At 44.8% G+C, this 26,167-nt stretch overlaps 1 protein-coding gene across 6 annotated transcripts in view; it reads right to left on the reverse strand.

The window, feature by feature from the left end:
* sesn1 (sestrin 1) overlaps positions 1–26,167 on the reverse strand; it is a 133,780-nt gene that overhangs the window by 18,968 nt on the left and 88,645 nt on the right. Inside the window, exon 1 of one of the 6 annotated variants that reach the window (XM_067985008.1) lies at positions 20,571–20,621. The exons of 4 other annotated variants lie outside the window; for them this stretch is intronic. In XM_067985008.1, the coding sequence (XP_067841109.1) occupies positions 20,571–20,606 (36 nt within the window). In that variant the 5' untranslated portion in view covers positions 20,607–20,621. Of the gene's footprint in view, positions 1–7,920; positions 8,121–20,570; positions 20,622–26,167 lie in introns of those variants that run through there. One more of the 6 variants, XM_067985007.1, reaches the window with a different exon arrangement.

A 26,167-nucleotide genomic window follows, 5' to 3' on the forward strand; every position in this document is an offset into this window, starting at 1 on the left:
AAAAAAAGTCAACCTCATGACCATTGAAGGGTCAGACCAGTTCACACACACAACTCCCCATTATCAGAAAATATTGTGTATTAAATGGTACAATGCTTTTGTACTATAAAACAGCTAATCCTCGACTTAACACAAGCAGTGTCACTAGAGACCCGCTTGCACTAAGCAAAGAGCAAGCTTTTCCCTTGTTAGCAAAGTCTTTGAGAGGAGAACCTTTATTATAAATTATTATATAAAGTAAGAATGATGTGCCAGAAGCTGAACTGAACCAGCCATATCAAAACTGTAGCTACAAGAGCAGGGCAGTTGCTAGGTACTCTGAGGCTAGTGGCTCACTTCCTGAACCCTCAAGCCTACCATCTACAAGGCTCAAGTCAGGATTGTAATAGGATATTCACTACTTGCCTAGATGGGTGCAGCCACAGCGCACAAGAAGCTCAATACCGTCCAGACAAGAGCAGTTTGCTTGATTGGAACCACTGGACTCAGTATTCATTTCCTTCATCACTGACACACTGTGGCTGCAGTATGTATAAACAACAGGATGCATTGCAGCAACTCGGTAAGCTTACTATGACAGCACTTCTCTCCCATGCAACCTCTACCACCAAGGACAAAGCAGCAATATCATGGGAATATCACCTCCGAGTCATTCACCACCCTGAGTTGGATATTTATTGCCATCCCTTCATCTAGGCTGGGTTACTATCCTGGAATTTGTTACCCAACACCACTGTGGGAGCACCATCACAAGGGCTATAGCATTTCAAGGAAGAGGCCCACCATCACCTTTCTCAGGGAAACTTGAGAAGGGCAATAAATATGGATTAACCAGAATCGCCCACATACAAAGAACAACAAAAATTCTATATGATCCAGATCTGTGGATCCGTTCTACCTGGACTTTCTCCAGTATATCTTCTATATAAACCGCACATAATTACATTCATTTGCTAAGCCAACAGGGAATTGAAAGGCACTTTGATATTGGTGCCTGGGTGACACTCAAATGGAGTGACCATCCTGAGCACCACTCTCCCCTTTCTACTATGCCCGTGTGTTGCTGATTTTAGTTGGACAGGCAATTTAAAGTGGCCCACATTTTTTGTGCCTCCACTCTCGGGACTCACATCAGGGGCCCAATTTTAGCACCCGCTACCGGGTGCTTTCTCGGCGGGGGGGGCCCCGAAAATCCCGAAATCCAGGTGCGGGACCGGATCGCGCCTCGATCCCGCCCACTTCCGGGTTCCCTGATGACGTGCCGGCGTGCGCGCGCAGCCCCCGCTGGTGGGAATCCCGAAGGTTAAATCTCATGGGATCCAAGGTGAGGTAGCCAATTGGATACAAAATTGGCTTGACGACAGAAGACAGAGGGTGGTTGTGGAGGGTTGTTTTTCAAACTGGATGCCTGTGTCCAGCGGTGTGCCTCAGGGATCGGTGCTGGGTCCGCTGTTATTTGTTATTTATATTAATGATTTGGATGAGAATTTAGGAGGCATGGTTAGTAAGTTTGCAGATGACACCAAGATTGGTGGCATTGTGGACAGTGAAGAAGGTTATCTGGGATTGCAACGGGATCTTGATCAATTGGGCCAGTGGGCCGATGAATGGCAGATGGAGTTTAATTTAGATAAATGTGAGGTGATGCATTTTGGTAGATCGAATCGGGCCAGGACCTACTCCGTTAATGGTAGGGCGTTGGGGAGAGTTATAGAACAAAGAGATCTAGGAGTACAGATTCATAGCTCCTTGAAAGTGGAGTCACAGGTGGATAGGGTGGTGAAGAAGGCATTCGGCATGCTTGGTTTCATAGGTCAGAACATTGAATGCAGGAGTTGGGATGTCTTGTTGAAGTTGTACAGGGCATTGGTGAGGCCACACTTGGAGTACTGTGTACAGTTCTGGTCACCCTATTATAGAAAGGATATTATTAAACTAGAAAGAGTGCAGAAAAGATTTACTAGGATGCTACCGGGACTTGATGGTTTGACTTACAGGGAGAGGTTAGACAGACTGGGACTTTTTTCCCTGGAGAGTAGGAGGTTAAGGGGTGATCTTATAGAAGTCTATAAAATAATGAGGGGCATAGATAAGGTCGATAGTCAAAATCTTTTCCCAAAGGTAGGGGAGTCTATAACGAGGGGGCATAGATTTAAGGTGAGAGGGGAGAGATACAAAAGGGTCCAGAGGGGCAATTTTTTCACTCAAAGGGTGGTGAGTGTCTGGAACGAGCTGCCAGAGGCAGTAGTAGAGGCGGGTACAATTTTGTCTTTTAAAAAGCATTTGGACAGTTACATGGGTAAGATGGGTATAGAGGGATATGGGCCAAGTGCAGGCAATTGGGACTAGCTTAGTGGTATAAACTGGGCGACATGGACATGTTGGGCCGAAGGGCCTGTTTCCATGTTGTAACTTCTATGATTCTATGATAAAGCCAGCGGGATGCCACTTGAGTGTATTTACTTTGCTTGTTCAGGTCATTAACTGACCTGATTAAGGGACTGTGAGAGATTTTGGATAAACATGGGACTGTTTCACACACTGGGGGAAACATTCCCAGTTGAAATGGACGTGTTGCAGCCGTCAGCCTATGGCAGCTGCAAAGGTCCATTTGACAGGTGGGGGGGGGTGGGGAGACCCTCAGCCATTGCAGGAGGCTGCTCTGTCACTTGGGACAAAGTTTGGCCTCCACCACCCTCCTCCTGATGGTCGAAGTCACCAACCTGCACACTTACCCCGGGGTCCGGAGACATGTACCTACCTTGCGGACCCCCTCAGATGTACATCTTGCAGATGGGGGCCGCCGTAGCTGCAGTCATGACCTCCTCGGAGGGCGAGCAGCATCACCAGCCTCGCCATCCACCTCTGACACGTGGAGCTCCACAACAGAGTGCTGTGACACATCCACCTGTACAGCAGGAGGGAGGGCTACCGCAGAGAGAGATGCGTCGCAGAGGGCACTACCCTCGCCACACGTTCCACAAACCGAGGCTCAGCCTCCTGGACCTCTCTGAGCAGCAGTGCACACGGAGGCTCAGAGTCAGTCGACATGTAGCCGTGGACATCTGCAGCCTCTTTCATGCCGAGCTGCTCCTGGCTGGCCCGTGCACCATCTTCCTACCTGTCGCTGTCAAAGTCATCACTGCCCTCAACAACTTCTGCTCCACAGCCTTCCAGGCTGCAACCGGGGACATCCCCGATGTCTCTCAGTCGTCTGCGCAGAAGAGCCCTGCAAATACACCTACACCCACTCTGCAGTGACACACTGGATGGCATCAGTGGTGGGTCCTCATAGGGATACCCAGGAGCGGGCATTATTGCACAAACCGGACAGGATTCGCGAAGACATGGCAGTAGTGGTGCCAATATAATGTGTGATGTGAGTTGTTCTTTAATTCAATATAAGTAACACCCATGACAATCCCTCAAACACCCTTGTGCATCCCCTTCATGCTCACGACACGTTTGCCTTACGCTGCCTCCTGCACATATGTGATGCATGCCCTGTGGCTGCAGCACAGGTTGTGGCAGGTTGAGTGAGGCTGGCCATGAGAGCGATGCACGAGAGGGTGAGTATGGGATAGAGCCATGAGATTGTATGAGGATTGGGTTGCGTGGTAGTGGCGGGGTGAGTACTGGCGAGGTGAGTAGGTGCAGGTAAGATGAGGATGAGGTTTGAGTGGGTATGAGGGGTCATGTGACAGAGTAGTGTTGGCAGTGCCGAAGGAGATGTGGGGTGGGGGCAGTGTTGTGGCAGACGGAGTGTAGGGGAAAGACTACGTGTTCTCACTGTGGCTGACCTACTGAGGTCATTGGAGCGCCTCCTGCACTGTATGCAGGTGCGCGATATGTTGGTGGCGCTGGTGACCTCCTCTGCCACCTCGAGCCAGGCCTTCTTGGTGGCAGAGGCAGGCCGCTTCCTCCCGCCCGCCGGGGGGGGGGAAGATCTCTGTCCTCCCCCTCCTCCTCACCCCATCTAATGATACCTGGGGTGAGGCATCATTAAACTGGGAGCAGCCTTCCCCCTGGGCTGCTCCATGCTGTAATTTTTTCTATTTGTTGCAGCATCTGTCAGTGGAGGACTGCCCCTTTAAATAGAGCGCCTCCAGCTGACAGATCTTACTGCGCATGCGCAGCCCGCCCGACGCGCAGATCAGCAGCGGGGAACCCGGAGGAGCAGGTAAGTGGATCCAATTAGTTTGTTGCCTGCTACGATCGCGCGGGCAACCCACTAATTTCACCGGGCGCGTTTTCAACGCGCCCACTGGCCCACCCGCCCAGAACCCGCACCCCTGGTAAAATCGGGCCCCAGGTCTCAGGGGCACAAAGTTCACCTGCTTTAAATTGTGTCAAAGATAAGGAGCATTCCCGCCAACTACACAATGTCAGTATAAAAGTGTTCGGAATTTCTATTTAACATTCACAACTGCTCTGCATTTCAACAACGTAGTACTGACATAGTAACAAACTCTCGGAACAATTCATGCTTCCTAGTGGCTAGAGCTGTATAAAGTAGATAGCGTGCAACTAATGGCAATATGCCATGGTCCTGCACTTACTGACAGCCTGAGATGGCAACAGAGAATGTTGATAGAATCCAGGCTAGAAGCACTTACACAGGAAGAGGATGGTTTTGGTTTATCTGTTAGACTGGAGAACATTTTTGGCTCATCCCTGTCTTAATATTAAGCAAGCAGTTGGTGGGTGAAGCAACAATAGTTGGATTGATGAGGGCGGCAGACCCAAGTGTCATTAACGCACCTGTAGAAGCTGACCCTGTAAGAAACAAGACACACACCAAAGGTGGCTGTGAAGGCAGAGAAGCTATTGGTGGTAATGCAATGACCGTGTTGCAACAGGTCTGAGCAGAACTAAGAGAAAGCATGAAGGTAGAATTCAGATTGGAAGAACGGTCAACCGTGTTGAAAGTGATGGAGAGGTCAAGGAGGATGAGGGAAAAGAAAGTCATGGACAGTAGCACAAGTTGTAATTTCTGACTTTGGCCATATGGTCTCAGTGCTATGGGTGGGGCAGAGGCCACATAGGAAAAACAAGATCTCAAACAAGTCATGGTGGGGGAGATGAGAAAATAACCGTGGATCCGCGACAAATTCCAGGACTTTGGAAAGAAAAGGAAGGTTTGGAGATAGGGCCGTAGGTGGAGAGAATGGAGAAGTTGAGAGTTTCTTGAGAAAGGGGGTCATCTTTGAGTTAGGAACAGTGCCAGATGATCGAGATAGGTTGATGTTGGCAAGCATGTGGCCGACCGAGGTGGTAATGATGGGTGCTCAGAGGCTGGGACCAGTGGAGATTGAGGGACCAGGTAGTAGGCTTCATGGATGGAATCAGTGGGCAGAGGAGAAGATGAGGAGAAACTGCAGAGAATGAGATGGGCAAGGGCTTGGTGGGTGGAGAGCAGGAGCCAAACAAAAATATGCAAGATTTTAAAGCTAGTACAAAGAACCTAACCTAATGGTTGGAAAACTGCTTAGTTGCTCTGTACAGGCTGGGCTCCTCAGCAGTGTTTCTACCTCTGCTGAGAGGCTGCTAAGCATCATGAAGCCTGCAAAAATAACCTCTTCTGGTGGGTCTTGGATCTTCAGAGGCCATAGTACTGTCTTGTTCAATTTCCCTGTTGCCTTATAAGTCAAGGCTGTCTGCATTATTACAGGGTAATGTGAACGGAAGTGTTAATTTGAAGTGGCAAATTAAGATGCACACATTAGACCTCGCTGAAGCTTATTGGAAAAAATACACCAAAGCTCTGGAATTGGATTGATCTTCCTCTACCATCTATTTACTTAAGTCATTTTACTTTTCATAACATCGGTCCAAGTTTAAAATTATTATTGTACCATTATAATATATTAATAATGATTATAAAAGTCCAACATACCAGGTCAGTCGATACATCACTGAAATATCATTAAAATAGCAAGCACTGTCAGCACACTGGGGATCATGGTTTTGAACCACAGAACAGCATTCAGAGTAAATGTTACTTGATGCAACAAACACATGAGTAGAGTTGGGAGGAAAAATATCTACCCAGTTTCAGAGACACGTTAGAAAATTCTAAACTTCTACTATGTTTTTATTTCAGGTGACTAGGGCAATAATTAAAAGCAGACAAACATCACCAGAGCGTGCTGAAATTTGAAGACCTCACCAAAGAAAAGTGGAGTACCCCATAAGGATTCAAGGAGCTATCATTGCTGTTCATTGCCGACAGTATCTGACTTAAATGTTAAATATAAATAGAATAAAATAAATTCAAATGAAAAACAAAATCTGCAAGTGCTGAAAATATGAAATAAAACAAAGACTTGATCCAAAGTAACCTCTCCATCGCAAAGACCACCTACTTCCACCTCTAACATTGCCCGCCTCCATCCCCTATCTCAGCCCATCTGCTAAGCTATAGCTTTTTCACTTCCAGACTCAACTATTCCAATGCTGTCCTGGCCAGCCTCCCATCCTTCACCCTCTGTAAACTTCAGCTCACCCAAAACTCTGCTATCTGTATTTTATACCACACCAAGTCCCAACCACCCATCACCACAGTACTCGCTAACTTACACTGGCTGCCGGTCCTCCAGCTCCTCAAATTTAAAGTTCTCATCCTCATGTTTAAATGCCTTCATAACCTCGCTGTTCCCTATCCGTAACATCCTCCCCCTGGAACTCTCTCCATTTCTCTGGCTCCCATCTCCACCCCATCCTTTACTCTACCATTGGCATCCATGTCGTGCACTCTGGATTTCCCTCCACATCCCCCGCCTCTCGATCTCTCTCCTCTTTTAAGACCTTCTTGGATCAAGATTTTGGTCACCCCTCCTAATATCTCCCTCTTTGGCACAGCGTTGATTTTTTTAATTTTAAATAAGAGCTACCAATTTATATACCCAAGGAGAAGCAGTGTGGATCCTAGGCACTTCCATGTCCACTACCAACAACACAGGCAACATGTAAACTACTGGGAATGCTCACATTACTCTTGCCACGAAGACATAGCACATTATACAGTACAGACCCCTTTTCCTGCCGGGGAAACATCCTTTCAGCATCTACCCTGTCAAGCCCCCTCAGAATCATATATGTTTCAATGAGATAACCTCTTATTCTTTTAAACTCCAGAGAGTATAGGCCCATTCTACTCAATGGTCAATGCTGCTGCTCCAGCTTTGGAAGAGTGGTGCTATATACATCTCCCAGCACCATTCAGTAACCTAAGACAACACAAAAGCTTTCCATTCCCCATCTCCCCCACCCCCCACAAAAGCACTCAAATAATAGACCTACACTTCTAGCCAGGAACAATCAACTACTTGGAATGCTCAGATTACTCTTGCCACGAAGACACAGCATCTAATTATACAGTACAGACCCCTTTTCCTGCGACTATGCCCTCTAGTTCTAGACTCTCCAGCCAGGGGAAACATCCTCTCAGCATCTACCCTGTCAAGCCCCCTCAGAATCTTATATGTTTCAATGAGATCACCTCTCATTCTTCTAAACTCCAGAGAGTATAGGCCCATTCTTCTCAATGGTCAATGTTGCTGCTCCAGCTTTGGAAGAGTGGTGCTATATAGATCTCCTGGCACCACACCCTCTGATTTTATTTTTTCACCTGGGGTTGCATGCCAGCCAGAAACAGAACGTGCAAATCCTTACCCCTTTGTGAAATACCGTTGTACATTTTCCCATGTTAAAGGCGCTATACAAACCCAAGTTGTTGTTGAGCACAGCACTATATAAATAACAGTCTGAGAATGCAGTAGAATAATACTCTTCGTTTAATAGAATCCCAAACCCAATGCGTTAAACACCTTTTCTTACGGAAACATTTTACAAACTCTAGGTGCCCCGTTTCTATGTACAACAGCAGATCACATACAGACTCTCAGCTCCATACTGTACCTTTTCACAATTACTGCAGAGCAGAAATTCCTTCACCGACCTGCCTCTGGTTTTCGACCCTGTACATGCGTTTGCTACGGTTGCGAGTCTCATTTTGACGTTACTCAAGTATCTCTAAACAAAGCCAAAATATAACCTTATGCTCCGCTTGTCTTGTCAGCAGCTGCAGAACTGCAATTGCACCGCACAGTGCACGATTAAATATTGTGATGGAACAAACAACCACTTGAGTGACAACCATGCCAAATCAATCACAAGGCACGGTCGCGATTACTGACCACTCAAAAGCCGAATTAAGTAGGGCGGGCAAAGCAAAGGTTGCAGCGATAGGAGTCGCTGAAATTTCTGATCGACATTGCATGTGGTTAATCAGAACAGAATCTATCCATAGCAGCAACACCCCCAGATATGGGGGAGGCCAGCCAGCTACAACTCATTTGATGAATAACAAGGTCTTGCCAACGATAAGTTTTAAGAAAAACAAAGAGCGCTGGTCGCCCCCGCCTCCCATGGCGGCTACCCTCCCCCCTTCCCGCCCACCGCTACCTCCCAAAAAAAAGGAAAAACATAATTCCAATATCATTTCTTGTCTGGCCATTTCACCACACCATCAAATCACTGAAGTCCTGGGGAAACACAAACATCTAAATAGGGAAGGTGGCACCTGAACACAAAACATTTCAAAGACATCCCCTAGCTAGGCTTAATACTCAGTTTGGACACAAGGTACAAATTTTATAAAATACAACTGTATGATGATAAAGACATTCGGCGATCTACATAAACTCAATAGTCAGCTAACAACATCCATCTCTTAAACGGCTCCACGTTTTTACTTGAATTAGAGTCTCTGGAAGTCTATTCCAGGTGTTACTCACTCTGGATGAAGATGAACTTCTGGACAATGATCTTAATTTGCCTTTTACCAGTTTGAGCATGCGCTCCCCTTTTCTACTTTCATGGCATGGATTTACATTTTGTTTCGCCTCACTTAAAATTGTCAAGACGTCGCGCCAGCACATTGCAACTGGCTTTCATGCTGCTGCTGCTGATGCTCCTGCTTTGCAATCAATTTGGAGTTCTAAAAATATGGGAGAGCTTGAGTTTGTGCACTGACAAGTCGAGTTTGCTTACATTTGAAAGTCTAGCTCAGATCTTGTATCAGAACAATTAAAATCAGCTGATTGAATCATCTGCTGCTGTCTAGTTACACATACCTACCTGCCTTTTAAAAAAATTGCATCACCGCCCCCCAAATTTTCCAGCTGTATGCAAACACATGCACACAGCTGGAATGCATGTTCCAAGAGAATTTCAAGAACACAATATCGAGTTGAAACACCAACATCTATCCAGTTGCATTTATTTAGCACCTTTGACATAGAAAAAGTCACATGGCACTTCACAGGGACTTATCAATCAGACGAGAATGAACACTGAGCCAAAGGATATATTAGGAAGGGTGACCAAAGCTTGGTCAAAGAGGTAGGTTTTAAGGAGGGGAGGAGGTGGGGACATGAACAGGTTTGGGGAGGGAAATCCAGAGCATGAGGCCTAGACAGCTGAAGGTACGGCAGCCATTGATGGGACAAAGGGAGGAGGTGATGCACAAAAGGCCAGAGTCAGAGGAACGGAGAGTTCTTGGGGGGGGGGGGGGGGGAGGGGGTTACAGAGATAGGGAGGGGCAAAGCCATTAAGAAATTGAAAGACGAGGATGAGAATTTTAAATTGGAGGCATTGAGGGATCAGGAGCTAATGCAGGTCAGCAAAGACAGGGGTGATGAGTGAGCGGGACAGGATATCGGCAGCAGAGATTTAGATGAGCTGAAGTTTACTAAGTATGGAGGATGGGAGGCCATTTAGGAGAGCATTGGAATAGTTGAGTTGGAGGTGACAAAGGCACAGATGAGTGTTTCATCAGCAGATGGGCTGAGGCAGTGTCAAAGGCACACGATGTTAAAGATGTGGAAATAGGTGGTCTTTGTGATGGAGAAGTTACTTTGGGTAAACTCTTCTGTTTTGTTTTATTTCAGATTTAGTTTCTGTAATGAAGAGGATTATGGGTCTGAAGCTCAGCTCAGCATCCAAAAGGATGCTGAGATTGCAACCAGTTGGGTTCAGCCTGAGACAACGGCCGGGGAAGGGATGAAATTGGTGACAAGGGTACTGAGTTTGTGGCGGGGGCCAAAGACAATGGCTTCGGCTTTCCCAAACTTTAATTTGGAGAAAATCACAGCTCCTCCATGTTTGGATATCGGATAAGCAGTCTGACAACGCAGATGCAGTGGAGGGTCGAGAGAGGTGGTGGAAAGGTCTCATCAGCATACATATGGAAGCTGACTCCACATCTGCAGACAATGTTGCCAAGGGGCAACATGTAGATGAGAAAGATGAGGCAGCCAAGGACAGATCCTTGGGGGACTCAAGGTACTGGTGAGGGGGGCAGGAAGATAAGCAATTGCTGGAGATGCTCTAGCTATGATCGGATAAGTAAGCATGGAACCAAACGAGACCAATCCCAATGAGCTGGACAACAGAAGAAAGGCGTTGGAGGAGGAAAGCGTGGTTGGGTGTTTCAAAAGCTGCAGAGAGGTGGAGGAGGGATAATGCACCATGATCACAATCACAGAGGATATCATTTGTGACTTTGATTAGGGCTGTTTCAGTAGTGGCAGGGATGAAAATCCGATTGGAGAGATTCAAAAATTGAGTTGCAGGAAAGATGGGCACGAGTTTGGGAGGTGATAACACATTCAAAAGCACTGGAGAGGAAAGGGAGTTTGAAGATGGGGCAATAGTTTGCAAGGACAGAAGGGTTGAAGGTGGGTTTTTGGGAAGTGGAGTGATGACAGTGATTTGAGAGGCGGACAACACCAGAGGAGAGGTAACCATTTACAATATCAGCTAGTATGGAGACCAGGAAGGGAAGTTGGGTGATCAGCAGTTTAGTGACAATGGAGTCAAGGGAGCGGGAAGTGGGTCTCATGTACAAGATGAGACAGCACATGCATTGCTCAAGCTTCACGCTCAAGTTTAGAAATTTAAACTCCTGAATATATTTCTGTTTAATACTTTCTATTTCTCCCATTCCCCTTTCTCATTTCTTGGACACTCAAATGAGGCTGTCTATCCACCCTTTCCCCTCACAGTACAGGTAACAGCTGGAGGCAAGAATGTGCAATTGTCAAAACAGACGTAAAACTTTGGAACTGAAAAAGGTATATTTCAATCAATGTATTTTAAGTGCTGTGTAAAGCCTGTTGACTTGCCTGTTATGTTGCATAATTGTAAAGTGTATATTTCAACAACAAACAATTTGCATTTATATAGTGCCTCAAACGTAGTAAAACGTTCAAAGGCGCTTCACAGGAACGTTAACAAAATTTGTCACCGAGCTACACAAAGGGATAGTAGGACAGGTGAGCAAAAGCTTGGTCAAAGAGGTAGATTTTAAAGGATGAGAGGTAGAGAGGCATAGAGGTTTAGGGAGGGAATTCCAGAAATTAGAGCCGAGACAGCTGAAGGCACGGCCCTCAATGCTGGGGCGATGGAAATCTGGGATGCGCAAGAGGCCAGAATTGGAGGAGCGCAGAGATCTTGGAGTGTTGTTGGGCTGGAGGACGTAACAGAGACAGGGAGGGATGAGGCCGTGAAAGGATTTGAACAAGGATGAGAATTTTAAATTCGAGGCCTTGCTGGACCGGGAGCCAATGTAGGTCAGCGAGCACAGGGGTGATAGGTGAACGGGACTTGGTGCGCATTAGGCAGCAGAGTTTTGGATGAGCTGAAATTTATGAAGGATAGAAGGTGGGAGGCCAGCCAAGAGAGAGCACTGGAATAGTCGAGTCTGGAGGTAACAAAGGCATGGATGATGTATATGAATTAAGCCTTACTTGGCTGTGTCTAGGGTACTGCATTTCTCTCATTTCTATTGTCTTATTATAATAGCTTCTTTGCTCATTAAAAATCACCAAGTTAACGTCAATGTAACCCTGGGATATGGCTGCAGTGATGTTGAACACCACCTTTTATCTTCTGACATGGAACTGCATGGAAAAATTCAGTTGCTAATGGTTCTGGATGAATTTCCCTTCATTGCTGTGTAAAATTCTTTTACTCTTCTGGGTTCTTTTGCACATGTTTTTCTTATGTACACTCCTGTAGGAGTGCCCTTGTTTCCCACAAACCAGACTGCATCCATATATGTTCAATATCTGACAATGTGGTGAGCCCAGGGGACGAACAGAAATCATCATTATTTAGTTTACTGCAACCCTCTTACATTCTCCTAGACATTGGAAAGCAGTAGAACAAACACTATCAGGCCGTGGCTAATACTATGAGCTACAGAACAGGTTTATGAAAAATAACATAAGCAGTAGCAAAAGGTATTCCACAGATTACCATAGTTAACAGAATATACGTAATCCTCTTTGAACACAGAAAATAATAAACCTGACCCTTTGCTAATACTCTATGACACCCGCCCTGAGATAGGGACCCAACAAATACTGTCTTTGTGTTTTCCTCTTGCAGCTTCCCATCATTCTCTTGATGGCCTCTGAAGTATTGGTAAATTGAAAGCACCCTTCCCATGATATTCCCCTGGTACCTTTTATGTTTGACCACATACTATGAAAATCAAAAATATCTCCCTCAAAGTCAAATAAAGTTGCCAATTAGATACTTAAAAACCAGAGGATGTTTGTAGTTTCCATTTAATAGGTGTCAAACCAAGTTCATTTTTCATCTGACTGCAAATTCCCTTGGTCTTAATAAACCATCCATAATGTAATGTTACAAAAAAAGCAACCACCAGGTGATAGCAACTAAATGATGTTGCAATTAACAAATTATTAAACAATGAAATTCAACTGGTGTCATTTCAACTGGTCTGTCTCTAGAAATGGGAGACTGGTGTAATGAAAAGTGCAACTCCCAGACTGTTACTTCTTAAAGCAAACCAGGTTTTAACCCTGCTAATGACAACAGACTGCACTCTGGCTTGTGGGAAACGAGGGCACACTTACAGGTGTGTACAAGGATGCTAATGACAACAGAATGAAAATGCATCTTCGACAAAATACTACATTTCATCACAGCCACAAGTCTTCTCTATACACAGCCTTAAAATCTGGATTAGTTATAATAGGTTGATAGGTATCAAACTGCAAGTAACATTGGGGGAGCAGGATAATAGCATCAGACCAGAGATCAATAAAAGTAGGTAGTAAGTCAATTACATACAGAGTTAACGGTAAGTTAATGTTATTTCACCCCAAGTTACATAATTAAAGACATTTGTTTTGAAGGTGAAGGCTACCTTTGCAGTTTCCACCTGAAACTTTCCTCAGCCATAACCTGAAGTGCTTCATCACACAAGACCACCTGTAAATACAAATTGACTGTTCTCGTAAAGTGCACATGGTGACCCCCCATGTTGGCACCTGTGCAGAGAGAAAGAAGAAAGGCGGCAAACACACAGCCTGCCCATTTCTCATCTCCCCCCCTCCCCGCCAAACAGGTTCCTCCTGGCCGCAGTCCTTTTCTCCTCCCCCGCCGCCCCACAGCTTCATGGTGCCAAACCCCACTAAAATTTTACACTCTCTTTTTTTCCCTCTCTCTCACCCAACATGTTTCCAGCCCTCACCTTGACTCATCAAAACTTTTGTCTCCCTGCACGTTCCCAATCCTGGCTCGGCCTTTTCAGAAGTACAGCTTCCTATATGCAGATTGTATGCCACATCACTTTTAAATTTCTCGCACACAGTTTGTGAAAGTAGTTAATATATTTGTATTCTTCGTTCTCCCGGAATTTTTTTCTTTAACATGTCTTTACTTGTTCCACCTTGCCAGTGCTCTCCTACCTACCTGTACCAGTTCTGATGGAGTTACAATTGATATACTTAACCACTCTTTCTCCCTTAGATTTGGATAGAGTTACCATACATTTACAGCATTTTCTGCTTTTAAATTAGGAGACTTGAAGACAGAAACGTTGTTGGATTTTACTTTTCTCCCATTACTGAAGCGATAATTATGCATACTAATTTGATTCTGATACAGTTTACCATACAGTTTGGTCTTGTGTCACATCGTACAGATTAGCAAATATCGATACATTCAATTACATTATGATGGCTAGGACAATGTCCAAACTTAGCAATATTGGGAGATTTTGTGTATAGCAGTCATACAGTTAGTTTACCATTTGCTGGTTAGGGTGAGGGGACTGATACTTATAGTAATGAGTCATTCCAAGTGGTTAGCCTCATGTATTTCTAGAAGTCCAGAGAAACATAGTATGTCACAGGGAAGTGTTCCAAAACAGAAAGCAATACACTTCTGTAATATTAGACGAAACCACTGAGTCAACAAAGTACAAAAGCAAGAAACTAAAATTAAACCCCCCAAAAGCATAACAAAAAGTAGAGATGTCGAGTGAGAGAGAGTTAGGAACACTCACATGCCTGTAAACTGAATATCAGGAGTGAAATTTTGCCTTCATTCATAATGCATAAGAAGAAAATTCCACCTGTACCACTAACTTGGAACAGCTCAATTCATGCAAAAAAGCACAGTATCAGTCTGTTGGTCACATAAAAACTGGGGTAGAAATTAGTGTCGTGCAGTAGTGCAAAACGGGTGGTATCGCATCAGCCGCCTGTTAAATGTGCCGTCCAATATTCAGCTCGTTGCAATCAATGGAATTGAATATCAGGTGGGGCGTAAAACGGGAGGCCGAGCTAATACCGGCGGTTTTGCACAACTATACAAGATAAATTTCCACCCCACTGTGTTTGTAGGATATTCTTTGCTCAGGAAAATGGTTATATGTCCAGGAACTCATGGCCCACAGGACAGTGGGTTGATTACCTGGAGCTAAAGCAATACACATTGAGGTAAAGTTAGAAGGGATATTGAATGGAACAAGACCAGGCCCTGCAGTGGCAGTCTACACAATGGTAAATTACATAGGGAGAAATAATAGAGGCCCTAAAAGGAGCACACAATAATCTCAAAACTCAAGAGACAGGGAATGCAAAGTAGTGTTCAGCCCAAATGCAGCCTGCAACCATTGGTGCATCCTTTCCCTGCCATACCGCAATCCTGAAAGGATAGGAAAGTGGGAGAGGGCGTGGAAAGAAGAGAGAGAAAAGCAATAAGATGACATCAGAGACAGGCACGAGAGTAACCTTTGTCTACGACCTCCACATGCAATGACTAATAACATTGAAAATCTTATGTCGATGCGCACTGCCCGTCAATCTTTTCAATTATAAATTCCAATGTCCACACATAATGGAAAATGCCTACATGAAACTTGTCAGACTGTAATCTTTGGAATTCTCTAACCTAGAGGGCTGTAGATGCTCAGTTGTTGAGTATATTCAAGACTGAGATCGACAGATTTTTGGACTGTAGGGGAATCAAGGGAAATGGGGATCGGTTGGGAAAGTGGAGTTGAGGTCGAAGATCAGCCACGATCTTACTGAATGGCGGAGCAGGCTCGAAGGGCCGATTGGCCTACTCCTGCTCCTATTTCTTATGTTCTTATGTAATTACTCCCCCAATCGAGGCACTGTAGCACCACCATTGGCTGGAATGTGTAATTACAGTATGACAAGCTTACATTGGCAGTTTCTATATTAAATAGGGATCAATTAAATTTTTATGGGACTATATGACTTTAAATTGGGACCAAATTATATCTGCGCGTCCCAGTCTAATTATTTCCCATCCTCAAACACTTCACCGTAAGACCACATTTACGGTACTATCCCCACGTGTAACATCGTGGGCAATTGACTAGCCAACCCTTGAATCCCTTCATACTCATTTTGCAACAGCTCTATCATCCTCTTTCTTGATTATCAAACTGCTGAAACCAGTACAATAGGTTTATATACTTGTCAGGCTGGCTGTTAGCCACTGTCAGATAGGAACACGTTAACCTGAAATACCCAAAAGGCCAGCTTCCATAAGTGTTTGGAAGGTTTAATTTTCATCTCACTGTACATTTTCCCCAGGGTTAAGAAATACTGAGCTCATTGAATTCATAACTATTACCATTCACACTAAAGCCCAAACGGATGCTTTTCATACTTCCATCATACACCCTAAGCTACACTGGCTAAATAAATTCTTCCCACCCCCCCCCAAGCAAACCAAAATGTATTTAGAAAGGATAGGGAAGGAAAGACCGGGGAGGGGGGGGGGGCAGCTGTACTAATTAGAGACAACATAATGGCAATAGAAAAAAAGGACATAAGTAACATTAAGATAGAAACAGAATCCATATGGATAGAGACGAAGGATAAGAAGGGATTGATCACGTTAATAGGTATAGTCTACAGACCACCTAATAGTGGAAGGGAAGTGGAGGATGAAATATGTAGACAAAGCTATGAAATGAATAAAAAACATCAAATAATAATCACGGGAGATATCAACTACCCCCAAATAAACTGGCAAGAAGAGGTAGGGAAAGGATAAAAAGGGAATGGAGTTTTTAAAGAGAGAGTATACAGGACTCCTTTCTTACCCAGTATGTGAGAAGCCCATGACAGGAATCACTGCTGGATCTAGTAATGGGAACTGAACCAGAACAGATAAGAGAAGTAAACGTAGGGGAACATCTAGGCAATAGCGATCATAACATAATACGGTTTAAAATAATGATTGAGAGAGACATAAATAAGTCAAAAAACAAAGTATAGATTGAAAAAAAGCTAATTTTGAGGGGATGAGAATGGAACTAGGGCAGGTAAACTGAAAAATAATTTTGACAGGCAGAGAAAGAACAGCAATGGGTATTTTTTAAAACAATGATCAAGAGAGTTCAGGAGAAATATATTCTTCTGAAAAGCAAGAACAAACCAGTCAATAATGAAACACCATGAATGAACAAAGAGATAAGGATAAAATTGAAACTAAAGAAAAAGGCATACACTAAGTACATAGACAATAAAGGTGAGGATGACAAAAGGGAATATGAAGAGGTTGGTAAAGAAGTCAAAAAACAATTAGGAAAGCAAAGTGGAGCTACGAGATTAAATTATCAAGGAATATAAAAAGAAATAAAGTATTGTAATTACAACTCTTTATAGTACAAATTTTTTAAAAATCCACCTTTTTATAATGAGCCTGATTATAGTCCATGGTGCAAAATTAAAACATATATACACTGTAGCATATTATGACAGAGTCTGATTTAAAGAAAAAAAATCTTCCAGAGATTACCGTAACCACTTAGTTCAGTCAGTCAGCAACAGAGGATTTTCTACCTCACAACAGCAAATTAATTAGCATCTTCAATAGCAGGAAATGCTTAGCCAATAGAGAGAGGCTTTGTTCACATAGCAACATGAGATATTGCAGCAGTTTCTGCAGAGATGGATGTTGCACATTGTCTCCTGCATCTTCTGGCTGGCAGTCTGTCTCTGCGGTAAGCCATGTTCAACAATAACTTCAATGTGACAACGAAGTCATCTTGCTGACCTACCAAGTAAGTTGAAACAGGCTATTTTTGAATGTGATTCCCTACCCAGCGAGTTACAAACTTGGGGGAATGTAGCAAATGAATGCAAGATTCTTCCAGACAGGAAGACTTGTTAGCCCCTTAAATCCAAGATTTGCAAGTATCTACAAATCCTGTGTATCACAATTCGGATGCAGTTATTCTCTCGCAAGGGCAGGCAGCCAGGAAGTTAAGTTAAGTTAAGTTCAAGGTCTACAAAATGCTGCCAGAGATTAAAAAATTATTTTAAAAATTGTAGTTATCTCCAATGTTGTGGTAGGAGCTTAAGAACATGAAGTACTAAGCAAATGCTGTCTCAATGTCTACACTTCAACCACATTGAAGCCACATCAGCAACATACAAGCTTGACAGCAGAGGCACTTAGTTGACTTGATGCAATTCTTCAGTTCTCACAAGTTTGCAACCTGTTATCTCCAAATATTGGAAATGCACAAAAGAGCTGCTGACAGCCCAAATTCTCAAACATCCTGTGGACAATAGCAAATTCAAATGAAAATTTTCAGTGTGTCAAAATGGTGTTGATGTCAGCACTAACTTTCATTTTTGTTTCCATTAGTTCATTTTTGTTTTGCCCTCAATTCCAGTCCTCATTTGAAAAAAATCTTTCTTCACATTTCCCTTCTTCAGTCTCATCTTACTTATTCAGTACCTAACCTGTTTATTGTCCTTAATCTTCACACGACAACGATGCTTTACTTGATTCTCATCAAACTTTAATAAGGAACTCAAAATCAAGATGGTAGTTATTGGAAAGGAATTCCATTTCAAATCTTAATAAGCTGCTGATCTATCAAGGTCTTAGTGGAAATTGTTGTCAAAAACAACACTTTCCTCTCATTAACTTTCCTTTTTTTGCAACTTTGGAATTTTCCAGAGCAGCATGGAAAAGTCAATTCAGTATTAAAACTGAAGTATACCGATGACCTAGAACAATATTCAAAAAAGCATAAACATGTATAACTGAGCAGCCATCAACACATTAGCAGAATGCTTTAAATGCAAGATCAACACTGAGCTAGAATCACATCACATAAGTAGGCTGGAGGAAGCCTACTTCCTTTGGAGGTTTGAACTATGAAAGAGAACTGTATGGACACATGCTTCAGAAGCCTAACCTGCTTTGGGATTTTGCAGTCGTTGAACAACAAAAGTACCCTATAGAGCAGATTTGTGGCAAAAAGGGAAGCAGCTGCAGGGAGGGAGCACTTCATTCTATGCTGATCTGTCCGTGAGTACCCTAGAGGATGACAGTCTCAATCAGCGAGTATGCTGGAGGGGCGAGTTAGTCTCAAGGCCATAGACCCTCAGGAGGACCTGGATTAAGGAATGGATGCTGAATAAGCCTCGTACATGCATTGGCCATCTTGAACAAAGGGTGGCTGGGACAACATGAACTGCCAGATACTTCCATCAGGTACCTGTCGTATAGCCGATGAGGAAGCTCTGACTTGAGACGATAGCTGCTAAAATGTGTTACATGGAGACCGCATACAAGAAGACACACTCATATCCAGTGCTCAGTGCTTACCACAATTGGGTTGCAGAGAAGCAAGCAGCTGCTGCTTAGGTGGCTCAATGATAATGGAAGCTCAGAACCAAGTCAACCCTCTGTGGCAGACTCAGTATCTGAGTCAGACCAACTATCTGCCATATCTGCAGTTCATCGGAGAGTTGATCAAAAACAGGTCACTCCTCATACCAGCAGATCTGAAGATCCGAGCACCACCATATAATGCATTAACCAGTCCTGCAGCCCTCCCCATCCATCATTACTATAAATTAGGAGATGATCAAAGCACAAGTGCCCCATGCACCACTGACATACCATCTGAAGATCATCTGCTTCAGCTAATGATAAATATAGGGGTTGTGGGGGCGGGGGGTAAGGGGAGAAACGAGATACGAAAAGAAATCATACTTAAACCCAGGGACCAAGACCAAAGTTCTCGACTCAAACTATTCTCCATTTATGCACAACCATACTAACAAACCTAATGTACAATCATATTTCCTGCTAGCACTGTGCAATCAAAATGCACAATGGCATCACAAAATGTGTGTCTGCACACAGTGAAAAATAAAAGGAAAATTAAAGTTTTGACTTTTTGAAAAAGCACAAACATCTCATTTAGCATGTGATTTATTCCCAAGCTTAAAGTATGTACACAATGTGAGAGGAAGGGAACAGGGGAAACTGGGGAAATAGTTACATGTTGTGTCCCCATGTCATGCTGATTGATCATGAAGTTATGGATGGAGGCATACACCAGTTGTACAGCTTTACTCTAATGTCTAATTGTGTAGGACAGCCGAGTCTCACCGCAGACTGAAAAACCAACAGATTGAAATGTCAGGAGATTAGAGTTGGGAAACATTACAGATCAGCGCCACAGTTGAATGTTGTTTTTCCCAATCATGATCTCCCAACATTTCAATTATCTTTTCATGGAAATTGAATTATTAAAAATCTCATATGGAAAGAAATCAGAGGAATATCTAGAAACTGCAATCAAAAATGACAACTAGAGGCAAAAAAAGTCAAAATCTCCCAAGTGAACAATTAAACTGGGTGGGGGGGCAGGGGGAGATAAAACAAAAAGGAGACATTTACTTCAGGTCACCCTGACCTAAAAAGGATGGTATCTCTTCAGGCTGAAAGTATAAACAGAACTTATGATCACCAGTGTGCTGTAAATTAATAACCATGCCTTTGCATCAAGTTTTAGTTGGTCACCAGCAAGAGCACACACACTGCTGTTCTAGCTACTTAGTGATCAAATCTAGGTTTGCAGCAACCATCACATCAGCTTTAATTTTATAAACACAACTATGCTAATGTTAACTGGCAGCATATAAACGTTCCTTCCCTCCCTCCCTCCCACCCCCCCCCCCTCCCCCGCCTCGAACCTTTTACAATGATGGATGGGGTAGGTGAAAGAAAACAGAAAAAAAGTTGGAAAAAAATTGCTGCCTACTCCAGTTGGAATTGTGTTTTCAAAAGCACAGTTTCAGCCCACAATCACAAGCAGATAAATGAAAAACATTTCCTACTGATACAAGAATACAAGCATTGTGTAAAATTTGGGGAAAAATGGAGCTTGTACATACTAACACACTTTTGGCTGCTCGGTTAAATCTTATCATCCTGCCTGCGTCTTTATCAACAAGTCCTCCTACATCTACTGTCCCTCGACACTTCAATGCTGTTGGCCAACAGATGTGTGTGTGCCTTCTTCAGCTACATTGTTGCTAATGTCAACACGCTATAATAAATTTACCACGGTCAGCTCTTTTTTTAAAGCTGCAAGCACCATAGAAAAAAAAACCTACTTATAGTACCAAGTCTTAAATTTAGAACAAGACTCGAGCACTTCCCCCAGTTTATTCAAATTCACAATAAGCAAAATTAAAATTTCATGCATTTCCATGTTTCAAATTTGGGAGCCTTGTTGAAAATTGTGCAACAAAAGGGTCTGGTGACAACCTGAATTGGATTTAAAGTGTTAGAAGATCACAAGATAGATATATTGTCATAAAAGCCAAATGGTTCACTAATGTGCTTTAGGGAAGGAAACCTACCGTCTTTACCTGGTCTGGCCTATACGTGACTCGAGTCCCACACCAATGTAGTTGACTCTTAACTGGCCTCTAAAGTGGCCTAGCAAGCCACTCAGCTGCATCAGTCACTACAAATAGCAGTCCAAGAAGTTAGCCCACTACCACTTTCCCAGGGCAACTAGGGATGGGCAATTAAGGCCTGCCTTGCCAGCAATGCCCATATAGAGAACGAATTAAAAAAATTAAGAACAGGAGGGGCCCTAGCCCCAAACCCTGATGGGTCTGTAGTTGCCTAGATTAGATTTGTCCCCTTTCTTAAATATAGTTTTGTCAGTGGCTTGTTTCCGATCTAATGCTACTCCGTAATATTCACGGATTCTCTCGAGGTGACTGTTAGCACTTCACAAATTTCAAGCTTAGTTGCTTTTAATACTCTAGGATAAATACCATCCAATCTCAGGATTTGTTCATTTTGAGCCTTCAAGTATGCCTATGTCTCAACGTTGTTAATGTCGAAGTCCCTAAATCTGCATGGATAACTTTTGTCACATGACAGATTATTTATGTGGCAGGACATAATGCTGTAGTTTTCTCCAGGTGAATACTTCAAGGAAGTTTTCATTGAGTGTACTCTCTATTCTCTGATTGTTCTCAGTTTCACCCCCTCTGGCATCCTTTAGGGTTTTAACTTCTTCACTGATTGTCCTCTTCTTGCTAAGGTAATGGAAAAAAATCTTGCTGTCGTGTCTAACTTCTGCAGCTATAGTAATCTACAGTTCCCTCTTTGGCCTTTTGATTACCTTTATGAGAAGCTTCTGAAATTTCCTGTAATTTTCATATGAAAACCCCCTCTTGCTAATCTTAAGTATGCACTTGTTCTGCCTTTGAAGGTATTAAATTCATCCTAAACTGAGGTGATTTAATAATTTCCCCCAATCAACTTGTTTAGGTTTGTTCACACCTTTTTAGTTGGCCTTCTAATATAAACCTGGGTGCTGCTCCTCAGGAGTGTTAAATCTTAAGTTATGTCAAACTTTAAAAATCATATTGTAGCTGTTATCATCCAAAGGAGCTACAGCTTCCATTTTTTCATAAGTTGTTGGGGCCACTTGCCATTACCAAATTGAGCCATGGTCACATCGGCATTTGTAGTGCAGTAGCTACAAGATCTGCTGAGGCACAAACTGGCCAGCTTTGTATTGAAATCATTCTAGTAGCCTGTTGCAGAAATTAAACTTTTTTCCAAAACTCCTCAATACCATGTCTTTTGGCTCCTTTCAAAATAAAATTACAAGCAGGTACTTATCATAAGAAATACAAAAAAACTGTCAAACAGTCTGAAAAGCATGGACTGGAATTTAGGGCAAGGAAAGTTGGTAATTTCTAAACATTTTTTCTTTCCTCATCCCAAGTTTCTACTGTCTTTCAGAATACATTTCTGCCTCTCATATCTCTTTTTCTTTTCTGGCAAAGCTGGCAGGCTTCTTCGTTATGTTGCTCTATCAACTAGTGTTGGAATTTGTACAAGTACAGCCTGAGTCCACTCCCTCACATTTTCTGTGGAGGAAGCACCTATCGCTTGTGTGCCATTTCTCTGATGGCCAACATCCGTTGAAATCATCTGCTCATCATTTGAGGAGGAGGGGAAGGGGGGGTGGGGCGCGCCGAGGAGGGGGGGGGGCGCCGAGGGGAAGGGGGGGGGGGGGGAAGAGAGACATCGACAGTGTATCAAGCGGCACTTACTCACCAATAACCTGCTCACCGATGCTCAGTTTGGGTTCCACCAGGACCACTTGGCTCCAGACCTCATTACAGCCTTGGTCCAAACATGGACAAAAGAGCTGAATTCCAGAGGTGAGGTGAGAGTGGCTGCCCTTGACACAAAGCAGCATTTGACCGAGTGTGGCACCAAGGAACCCTAATAAAATTGAAGTCAATGGGAATCAGGGGGAAAACTGTCCAGTGGCTGGAGTCATACCTAGCACAAGGGAAGATGGTAGTGGTTGTTGGAGGCGAATCATCTCAGCCCCAGGACATTGCTGCAGGAGTTGCTCAGGGCAGTGTCCTAGGCCCAACCATCTTCAGCTGCTTCATCAATGACCTTCCGTCCATCATAAGGTCAGAAATGGGGATGTTCGCTGGTGATTGCACAGTGTTCAGTTCCATTCGCAACCCCTCAGATAATGAAGGAGTCCGTGCCCGCAGCCAGCAAGAGCTGGACAACATCCATCTGATAAGTGCCAGGCAATGACCATCTCCAACAAGAGAGAGTCTAACCACCTCCCCTTGACATTACCATTGCCGAATCCCCCACCAGCATCCTGGGGGTCACCATTGACCAGAAACTTAACTGGACCAGCCATATAAATACCGTGGCTACAAGAGCAGGTCAGAGGCTGGGTATTCTGTGGTGAGTGACTCACCTCGACTCCCCAAAGCCTTTCCGCCATCTACAAGGCACAAGTCAGGAGTGTGATGGAATACTCTCCACTTGCCTGGATGAGTGCAGCTCCAACAACATTCAAGAAGCTCAACACCATCCAGGACAAAGCAGCTCACTTAATTGGCACCCCATCCACCACCCTAAACATTCATTCTCTTCACCACCATCGCACCGTGGTTGCAGTGTGTACCATCTGCAGGATGCAATGCAGCAACTTGCCAAGGCTTCTTCAACAGCACCTCCCAAACCTGCCACCTCTAACACCTAGAAGGACAAGGGAAGCAGGCACATAGGAACAACACCACCTGCACGTTCCCCTCCAAGTCACACACCATCCCAACTTGGAAATATATTGCCGTTGGGTGAAAATCAAAAGGATGGGGGAAAAGGGAGGCGGGCGAGGGGGGAGGGGGAGATGGGAAAATGGAGGAAGAGAGAGAGATGGGAAAATGGAGGAAGAGAGAGAGGGGGGAAATGGAGGAAGAGAGAGAGGGGCGAAAATGGAGGAAGAGAGAGAGATGGGAAAATGGAGGAAGAGAGAGAGATGGGAAAATGGAGGAAGAGAGAGAGGGGGGAAAATGGAGGAAGAGAGAGAGGGGGGAAAATGGAGGAAGAGAGAGAGGGGGGAAAATGGAGGAAGAGAGAGAGCGGGGGGAATGGAGGAAAAGAGAGAGGGCGGAAAATGGAGGAAAAAAAGAGAGCGGGGGGAATGGAGGAAAAAAAGAGAGCGGGGGGAATGGAGGAAAAAAAGAGAGCGGGGGGAATGGAGGAAAAAAAGAGAGCGGGGGGAATGGAGGAAAAAAAGAGAGCGGGGGGAATGGAGGAAAAAAAGAGAGCGGGGGGAATGGAGGAAAAAAAGAGAGCGGGGGGAATGGAGGAAAAAAAGAGAGCGGGGGGAATGGAGGAAAAAAAGAGAGCGGGGGGAATGGAGGAAAAAAAGAGAGCGGGGGGAATGGAGGAAAAAAAGAGAGCGGGGGGAATGGAGGAAAAAAAGAGAGCGGGGGGAATGGAGGAAAAAAAGAGAGCGGGGGGAATGGAGGAAAAAAAGAGAGCGGGGGGAATGGAGGAAAAAAAGAGAGCGGGGGGAATGGAGGAAAAAAAAGAGAGCGGGGGGAATGGAGGAAAAAGAGAGAGCGGGGGGAATGGAGGAAAAAAAGAGAGCGGGGGGAATGGAGGAAAAGAGAGCGGGGGGAATGGAGGAAAAGAGAGCGGGGGGAATGGAGGAAAAGAGAGCGGGGGGAATGGAGGAAAAGAGAGCGAGAGAGAGAGAGAGCGAGGGGAATGGAGGAAAAGAGAGCGAGAGCGAGAGAGCGAGGGGAATGGAGGAAAAGAGAGCGAGGGGAATGGAGGAAAAGAGAGCGAGGGGAATGGAGGAAAAGAGAGCGAGGGGAATGGAGGAAAAGAGAGCGAGGGGAATGGAGGAAAAGAGAGCGAGGGGAATGGAGGAAAAGAGAGCGAGGGGAATGGAGGAAAAGAGAGCGAGGGGAATGGAGGAAAAGAGAGCGAGGGGAATGGAGGAAAAGAGAGCGAGGGGAATGGAGGAAAAGAGAGCGAGGGGAATGGAGGAAAAGAGAGCGAGGGGAATGGAGGAAAAGAGAGCGAGGGGAATGGAGGAAAAGAGAGCGAGGGGAATGGAGGAAAAGAGAGCGAGAGAGCGAGGGGAATGGAGGAAAAGAGAGCGAGAGCGAGAGAGCGAGGGGAATGGAGGAAAAGAGAGCGAGAGCGAGAGAGCGAGGGGAATGGAGGAAAAGAGAGCGAGGGGAATGGAGGAAAAGAGAGCGAGGGGAATGGAGGAAAAGAGAGCGAGGGGAATGGAGGAAAAGAGAGCGAGGGGAATGGAGGAAAAGAGAGCGAGGGGAATGAAGGAAAAGAGAGCGAGGGGAATGGAGGAAAAGAGAGCGAGGGGAATGGAGGAAAAGAGAGCGAGGGGAATGGAGGAAAAGAGAGCGAGAGAGCGAGGGGAATGGAGGAAAAGAGAGCGAGAGAGCGAGGGGAATGGAGGAAAAGAGAGCGAGAGAGAGAGAGCGAGGGGAATGGAGGAAAAGAGAGCGAGAGAGCGAGGGGAATGGAGGAAAAGAGAGCGAGGGGAATGGAGGAAAAGAGAGCGAGAGAGAGAGAGAGCGAGGGGAATGGAGGAAAAGAGAGCGAGAGAGAGAGAGAGCGAGGGGAATGGAGGAAAAGAGAGCGAGAGAGAGAGAGCGAGGGGAATGGAGGAAAAGAGAGCGAGAGAGAGAGCGAGGGGAATGGAGGAAAAGAGAGCGAGAGAGAGAGCGAGGGGAATGGAGGAAAAGAGAGCGAGAGAGAGAGCGAGGGGAATGGAGGAAAAGAGAGCGAGAGAGAGAGCGAGGGGAATGGAGGAAAAGAGAGCGAGAGAGAGGGCGAGGGGAATGGAGGAAAAGAGAGCGAGAGAGAGAGCGAGGGGAATGGAGGAAAAGAGAGCGAGAGAGAGAGCGAGAGAGAGGGGAATGGAGGAAAAGAGAGCGAGAGAGAGAGAGAGAGAGAGAGAGGGGAATGGAGGAAAAGAGAGCGAGAGGGAGCGAGAGAGCGAGGGGAATGGAGGAAAAGAGAGCGAGAGAGAGAGCGAGGGGAATGGAGGAAAAGAGAGCGAGAGAGAGAGCGAGGGGAATGGAGGAAAAGAGAGCGAGAGAGAGAGCGAGGGGAATGGAGGAAAAGAGAGCGAGAGAGAGAGCGAGGGGAATGGAGG

The sequence above is a fragment of the Heptranchias perlo genome, chromosome 5, assembly GCF_035084215.1.
Source record: "Heptranchias perlo isolate sHepPer1 chromosome 5, sHepPer1.hap1, whole genome shotgun sequence".
NCBI lineage: Eukaryota > Metazoa > Chordata > Chondrichthyes > Hexanchiformes > Hexanchidae > Heptranchias > Heptranchias perlo.